At 42.4% G+C, this 8384-nt stretch overlaps 1 protein-coding gene across 1 annotated transcript in view; it reads left to right on the forward strand.

The window, feature by feature from the left end:
* The first annotated feature begins 653 nt into the window (after positions 1 to 653).
* The window catches only part of GABPB2 (GA binding protein transcription factor beta subunit 2), a 22517-nt gene continuing 14786 nt past the window's right edge, over positions 654 to 8384 (forward strand). Inside the window, exons 1-4 of the mRNA XM_023521846.1 lie at positions 654 to 1157; positions 4741 to 4848; positions 6149 to 6316; positions 6837 to 7103. Coding sequence (XP_023377614.1) covers positions 4741 to 4848; positions 6149 to 6316; positions 6837 to 7103 — 543 coding nt within the window. The 5' untranslated portion in view covers positions 654 to 1157. The remainder of the gene's footprint in view (positions 1158 to 4740; positions 4849 to 6148; positions 6317 to 6836; positions 7104 to 8384) is intronic.

Consider the following 8384-nt stretch of genomic DNA (forward strand, 5'->3'; position numbering starts at 1 on the left):
ACTCGCCTCATTAAAAAAATAGAAAACCATTTGGACTAATTTACAAGTAGTTGTGGGGTGCCTCCTATATGAAAAGTACTGAGCCAGACAGCCTAAGAGGATATAAACAGGAATGAGACGAGATTTTGACAAACTCAAAAAGGGAATCTGCTGTACATAACGATGCCATGAACGAAATCTAGATTAAGTTCAGAAAAGGGAGAAACACAAATCTTCCTCGTAGGTTTTGAAAAGCCCACTGTGGACGACAAAAGCCAAAAGCTAACAAAGAGTGGAGCAGTGATGTGTCCTTACTGTTTGGAAGGGTTTCTCTCCCGACTTCTTGCTGTCCTTAGTCAAGGCTATTGGTGGGTGGAGATGGGGATCAACGGTTCGGTAAAAAAAAAAAAAAAATGCCTACATAGGTTTGCAAACTCATGCTCCACGCACTCCTGGGCCCCCCAAAAGAAATGCTCCCGTCATTTGTTTCACGGCTGGCGCTGACAGCTTGGCTCTGGGGCCCTTACGTTCAGGCTGGAACTGGAACTGTGTCCGTCAGGCACGAGAGTTCAATTCTTGCGCAAAGCCAGAAACGTCCCAAACAGCTCCGCCCGAAGCTGAGACAGGGAGACGAGCTTTTCCCATCGACCCTAACGCCGGCCCGCCAAAAAGCGACCAAGGGGAAGCAGAACCGATGCAGAATCCAATTGCTCTCCAGCGGTTCGCCTGACTCTTGGCGCCAAAACCAACCACCGGGCCGTCCCCGGCCGGATCTACACGACACGTCATCCACGTAACCGACAACCCTCCGCCTCGCTAAGTAGTCCGGCCTAGGAGGTCTCCATACACGCTTTTTCACCGCAAAAGGCCTTCGGCGAAAAGCCAGCGAGCCTCGGGGGTGCATCCCCCCTCTGTTCGAATGGAAACGTGGGTCCTCTGATCATTTTCTCTTCACAGATCCCTCCGCCAGTCATGATATTCGCTGAGCCTCCACTTCCGGGTCCGCCATTTTGTTGCCTCCATTTCTCCACGAGGGGGGGGTAAAGGCCCCCAAAATATGCATATATGAAAAGGCCAAAAAGTAACCGTCACTGACAGGGAGTCTTAACTAGAGAAGGAAACGGGACCAAACTGGCGGGCTCGGTCAAAGCGCAGCCGGCAGCGTCCCGGACGAGGAGGTGAGGGGGAAGAAGAGATGCGTGGACTCTGGGGGGGCGTCAGGGCTGGCAGGGAGAGTGTTGCGAGGAGCTGCACCGCTGCCCAGCCCAGCCCCGAACTTCTGGGTGCAGATACGGCGGCGCCCCTCCACCAGAGCGGGGGCAGCTGGGGGAGGGGGACGAAGAGGAAGGGGATGCTGCTGGGAGGAAGGGGAGGGGACTGGGAGGAGGTGAGGAAGGGGGTGGGTGTAAGACCTGGGGCTGGGGAGCTGGACCGCAGGAAGCCAAGGCCACAGAGGTGACCACTAGAGGGCAGCGCGGGGCCCGGGCCGGGGGCTGCTCCCTGGGCTCGGACCTTGGCTCCCTGCCCCAAAGTTGACACTTTTTCCTGAAAGACGTTATATTGCTGGGAGGAACTGGAGGATTTGTGATAGAGGAGAAAATGGGGACTCAAAGTTCTCTGGCCCCAGTAATGGCCTAAAGATTATTGGTGAGCTCGGTAAAGTGAACAAGAGCATTACGGCCCCGCCTCCAGTTCTTGCACAGTTGTTTGTACAGCTGGCGGCCGAGTGGGGACGTGTGCAAAGGAAAAAGGAAAAAAAAAGAAAAAAAAAAAGGTCAGACCATGGATTCTTCAATTCCAATTCTCCTTCCCGTTAGTTCTGTCTATGCTCACACGTTAGCTCTGTCTATGCTCACACGTTTCCTTGAGCCAGCAGAGCTTCCCATTCCTCTCCCTCTTCCTCGAAGGTTCTCTCTTCCCCACCACACACCGCCTCCCGCCACACACACACACATCTATGGAAAAGGCCATTCTGTGGCTTACCTTCAACAATTTAAAAACGTTTTTGGCCATCTGGGACCATATTTTCAACATACCATTTGACCTACCCAGTCCAGTAGAGGTGCTGGTAAGCATCTATTTTCATCCAGGCTTTGACAACAATGAAAGAACTGCCCCGCCCAAACTCATATCGACAAACGTAATTACTCTCTAATAATAGAGTACTTTGTTGTCAAGAGCTCAGGCACTTCATCCATTATTAAAACACGCTTACAGAAAGTGCTCGTGTGTGTGTTTGGCAGGGGGAGTGGGTGCTTTGTTATTTTGTTCATCTCCAAAGTCCTAGGAGGCAAGTTAGATCAGATTTTGTTTCTTCACTTTCTGAATAGGGAAAGTGGAGGTACATCTAGTAAGGGAGAATGTTTTCCATTTGTTTTTAGTGATTAGGGAGCTCAGAAGTGCCTAGACTGTCTTGTCTTAGGCTACATCTCTTGTCTGGTGGATACCACCAGTGTTGACATAGGATACTGGCAGAATGGCACATAGTCCCCTCAAAATGCTGTAATTTTAAAAAGACATTTTACTTTTACTCAAGATAGATGCTTCAGGTTAACTTAAAAAAAAAAAGTGACAGGATGGGGGAGAAAGAGCCTTGAAGAACACTTTTCTAGACCTTTTAATAACAGGTGATGACCATAACACCTTATTTACAGTCTAATCCTAAAGTTTATATCTTTGTATAGTAAGAAACTAAACTTTTCATGACCTAAAGAATTGAATGACAGATTTGGCTCAGTTGCCATTCAGTGGGACTGATACACAGATTCAAATATGATTAAAGAAATGTGATAAAGTTAACGTATATGTAAAAGCAGACTACAATGGAAAAAACTGCTCAAATGTATTTTGCAAGAGTTCAGGTACTGAAGACAGCAGTTTCAGTGAGATAAAATCAACTTATTTAAAGTATCTTGTTTTCCAGAAGTGCCACTTCCCAGGAATGTGAAGCAAACCAGATTTCTCCTTAAACAGATAACCTTAACCTTCAACTGAAGTTGAACTCTGTGTGTGTGTGTGTGTGTGTGTGTGTGTGGTAGAGAATAGAGCTGGAATTTCATTATGAAGATGGTTTAATCGTGCTTTGTGTCAGTATTTCTCAACGTCCTGTATGGGCATTTTTCCGTCTGCGATCAGTTATCGTAGAGGTGTTAAGGTGTGATGATAGAACTTTTACATATAGTATAATTGGAGAAAATGTGAAGAAGTCATTTCTGACTATTGAACCACCTAGAACTTTGTTCTTGTTTTTAACTGTTAGTAATAAGATAATTAAATTGAAAGGCAGTTTTGATATTTTAAAAGGAAGATAGCCATGGAGAAAGATGAAGTATCCGTTTTCTGTAAGAATGTTTTGCTATCATTTTTTTCTCTAGGGTTTCATGAGTGATAAAACCTGACACTTAGCTCCCATTATAGAAGTTCACATCATTAAAATTCATCCTCTTCTCCCGAACATACTGTTCAGCGGGGCCCAGACTAGAGCCTCGGGTAGATTCATTTTGAACAAACTCTCCTGGTGGTCTCCTTGGATACCCATGTTTGCCTAAAGTGCTCTATGATAGAGATTGGAAAATTAAATAACATAGTGACTGAATGATTTATCTAAACCAATGATTCTCAAATTTTCTGATTGAGGGCTCATTTATATTCTTAAAAATGATTGAAGACTCCAGTGTGTTATGTCTATTGATATTTACTGTTTTAGAAACTAATTTTTAAATGTTCATTAATTAAAATACAATAATATATTCATACATGTTAAGATAAATAATACATTTTTATGAAAAACATATCTTCCAAGTTAAAGAAGTAGTGAGAAGAATGGCATTGTTTTAAATTTTTGCAAATCTCTTTAAGTTCTGGCTTAATAGAAGTTATTTTTTCATACCCACTTTTGTATTCAGTCTGTTGCAGTATGTACTTGGAGAAAGGGAGGAAAATTTTAGTGTTTTCAGGTCATTGTGGGTATTCTTTGATATACACAGAAACTCAACAAGTAGTAATTTCTTAAAAGTTAGTTGCAGTGAGGAATCTAAAACTATATTAATGAAATTTTGTACTCTGTTACCTTACAACCCATTGATCTGTCTTCACTTTGAATCTTTTTATTGGTGTATGATTTCATAACACGCATTAATCGTTTGAAAAGTATTGGTTCACCAAATTATGCAGATTATCCAAATGTTAGTACATTTTATTATACACTATAAAAAATTCACATAATTATCAACACAAATTTCATCGGAAAATTTTGTAGTATGCTCATAGTGGTGGATATAGGTTTCCCAAAACTCTAATTTTTTGCTTGAAAGTTCCAATCATCATTGATAATTGGCAATAAATACTGTTGATTGTTTTCCTTGAAGCAGAAGCTCACTGTTCTTTTTTGAAAAAATGTCTGCCTGATACCTGTGTCTCATTATCCTTGGTTCGTCTAGTCATCATTTCATGTAGCAGAATATTTCTTCCCGTGGTCGTGTCTAAGGGGTGAGATGCTGTTTTATCGATTCCTTAAGCCAGAAAGGTGATAATGAGCTACACATATTTCCAAAGTATTTTTCTGGACGGTGAAAATGAGGGTACTGTTGTTTAGGGCCTGAACCTTTTCCAAACATCTGATTGTGTTCGATGAGCTAGAAAGGAAGCACCAGGTAGTTACCGCGAGAAGCGTGGTCAAGTACAAGAGGCCTTCCAAAAACATGTGCAGCTTTCCTTGTGTGTGAGTTACAGCTTCCTGAAAACTTGTTTCTGTGCATAAAGATGTCTCTGGTGGACTTGGGGAAGAGGTTGCTAGAAGCAGCACGGAAAGGCCAGGATGATGAAGTGAGAACATTGATGGCAAATGGCGCCCCGTTCACCACAGACTGGGTAAGCTCTCTCGATTACTCCCAGCGTGTGCTATTACCAGTCTTTTTCTGAAAGGCTAAACAGACTTTATTGATTTCTCTTCACTCTCTTTCTCCCTCATTCTCCCCACAAGAGTTTAATTTTCTTTGTTTCATCTGAGTATGTGGTTTTCTTTTAGTTTTCTAATTAAAAGAGTCTCCTGTGGCTACATAGGTGGTAATTGTAAAGGTGTTAAATACTTGTGATTTTCCTTAATGCTTTTTAGAGTATTTTCTAAAAGTTTAATTCTCCCTGGAGTGTCCTTGGGTTATAGGCTTCTGTAATTAGCTAGAAATTAAACATTTCTCTAAAATGTCCCGGTTAATAAGGAATAGTCTTAGCCATTTCGTTTCCTTTATCACTGTTAACCATTAAAGAGTAGGGTGTAATTTCATGAGCCGTGACAGCCAGCCTGGAGAGCAGAGTTTTGGGAGATCCAGGTCCAGGAGATGATGTGGGCTTGCTTGGCATCACAGATTTTGTAAGCATTGCCTAATTTTAACAATTCAGTGAGTAAGTGTTCTCTCTTCTGGGGCGATTAATTCATAACTTTAGAGGCCGGCAGATTCTTAGCACTTCACAAGAAGGGAGAAAGGAAACCTATGAGATGAGCATTCTATAAATAGACCTGAGAAGAGCATTGTGAATTAAATCCAGATAGGCAGAGAAGCTGAATATATGAAAAGCAAAGAATAAATGAAGTAGGCTTAAAATAAAGAGAAAGGAATGGCTCACTGCCCAAAGCGGATGCTGATCACTCAGACAGGTTTACGTTGAGATATGTGGCTTATTGATGGTGACACACGTTGCTACCTTTTTATTGCCTCTTCATCAGTGTTTTTGCTTTGCTTTACTGTGGCAACGAACTCCTAGTCTCACTAATTAAATTGGCACCCACATGCAACTTTCTAGTCCCTGCCCTTCCTAAGAATTGTTTTGAATGTACCTTCCCTTCACTCCCGACTCAGAATGCTCTTGTCTGTCCTTTTTTTCTCCTTCTTTTAAGCTCTGCTTAAAATCATGTCATTTAGGACTCTTACCTGATAAATCCAGTTGATTTAAACCTGTTATACCTACCACTTACTTAATTCGTGGTATATTTATTTGCCCATTAGTACATTAATTTTTTAATTAAGTCATTTCTTTAGTGCTGACTGCCCAACCAGACTCTCCCTCCAGGGGCAGGAACCATAGAATTCATCTCTTATTCATTTGTACCTCTCCAGTAACGATTTAGGAGTCTGCACCCAGTTAGCATTCAGTGGGTATTGTTTTCCCACAGCTTGGAACGTCACCCCTCCACCTTGCAGCCCAGTATGGTCATTATTCCACAGCAGAAGTGCTCCTTCGAGCAGGCGTCAGCAGGGATGCCCGAACCAAGGTGGACAGGACCCCCTTGCACATGGCGGCCGCCGATGGACACACGCACATCGTGGAACTGCTCGTTAGGGTAAAGCGAGAATCGTGTTGGGTCTGACACCCACCCCCCCTTTCTTACTTAAATGGGTGGTAGGAAGCTAGGTTGGGAAAGATTACTTTTAGGACAGTTTATAGAATTGAGTTGCATCTTTTTCAAGAGTAGTCGTGGCTATGAGGATTTTGTTTTGTAATCTTTTAAAAGCTAAACAGGCTTTATTGATTTTTCTTTATTCCTTTTCTGCAGGTGTTCTTTGCACTTATGCCTATTTTTTCAGACAATCAGCTCTGTTAATAAATGCAGCAAAAGTCTGTTCCGTTTTTCTCCCATCTGTTATAATTTCCCACTGACGTCCCTAGAAGACCCACATATTGAAGGCATTTTGTCTGTCAGCATTCAGGATTGTTTAGAAATGTTTTTCTCTTTGAGACGTCTTAAACGTGATCTAAATTTGAATATGCGTAATCTGGAAATCCTCCATAGTGGTGGCAGAATTTTGCACCTGTGCTACTGTAACCCATGTCCGTTTGAAAAACTTATTTTTCTGTGACAGAATGGTGCAGATGTGAATGCCAAGGACATGCTGAAGATGACAGCTTTGCACTGGGCCACCGAGCACCACCATCGAGATGTTGTAGAGCTGCTTATCAAATACGGAGCTGACGTCCATGCTTTTAGCAAGTTTGACAAATCTGCCTTTGACATAGCTCTGGAGAAAAACAATGCTGAGATTCTGGTCATCCTTCAGGTCTGGTTCTTTTTGATCCCGAGTCCACTTCAGTTGAAGTTAAGGATTTTTTTGTGGGTGTTGAATCAAAACTGAACTTTCCCGATCTTGTCAGAATAGCACTTCTAATATGCTCAATCTGTGACCCAGTGTAATTAGTATCTTTTTTAAAAATAATATTCTCTAAAGTCCTGAACTATTTATGGTGATCGAATAACAGTATTGGTGGCCAGTACAAAACAGGATTTAGAATGTTTTTTTCTCCGTGAAAATTTCTCTATGTTTTCTGAATGTATGTCAACTGATGTGAGACAATACAGAGCTCCAAAGCCTATGGAGTCATAAGGAAACCATCTCAGAATCAAAAGTTAGCTGTGATGACTTCACCCATGAATTTCTTAAGCCAGCACTTATATATCAGGGAATAACAGGATGCGGAATGCAAAGATTAATAGGCCATGGCCCTGTCCTTGGAGTGTTTACAGCATGATGAAGTTTAAACGAAAAATAATGCATTGCAATACTCTGATGATGAACAAATTTCTAGCAGCCCTTAGGGGAGCACAGAGGAGGGAGTGTTAGTGGTGCTTGAGGCAAGCATTAGAGTGGACACAGAAACTGAACTGAGTTTTAAAGGAGAAGTAGGCAGAGAAGTGAGAAAATGATATCCTCGGTGAGCAAAAGAGCACATCAAAGACACAGGTGTGAAAGGGCATGGACTGTTCAGGAAAGAGCAGGTAGCTCTGACTAGAGACTGGGCCAGGGAAATGGGTTTTGGGAGTGGCAGGAGCTGAGGCTGGAGAGTTGGGCTGCGTTCTCAATGTAGGGGTGTCGCATGGCATACAGGGAGTTTGGACTATTTCATGGGTAATGGGGATCCAGTAGAAGCTTTTAAATAGAGGGTTCATACAGTTGGACTTTTTTTAAGATGATAATTTGGAGTGTCATATGCAGACTGGAGAGAGGAGACTCGACACTAAAGAACCATTGTGACTTCCATGAGGCCAGGCAAGAGCCAGCGATGACTCGAGTGACAGAAGTGATACTGGGGACAGAAGAAGGGGTGGATTCAAGAAGGAATTTAACAGTAACAAGAGAATGGAGAGTTTGTTTCAAGCTGAAGCTCTTAGTCAAGGGGACAGTTATATATGAAAAATAGCCATTTCTGCCGCATTTTCAGTCGTTTGTTCGTTTGTCAGTTTGTTCGTTGGTTCTTACAGTTGCTCCCTCTAGGCTGTCATCCTCTTCAACTTCCAATCCTCTGTCTTCGGGTTCTTTTATCATTGGGGCTTTTTAAACAGTGACCATGTTTGTAGAAAATTGCTTCCGATAGTAAAAAGATAAAATGAAATAAAGATAAGCCTCTTTACACTG

Source organism: Pteropus vampyrus, unplaced genomic scaffold (genome assembly GCF_000151845.1).
Source record: "Pteropus vampyrus isolate Shadow unplaced genomic scaffold, Pvam_2.0 Scaffold319, whole genome shotgun sequence".
NCBI lineage: Eukaryota > Metazoa > Chordata > Mammalia > Chiroptera > Pteropodidae > Pteropus > Pteropus vampyrus.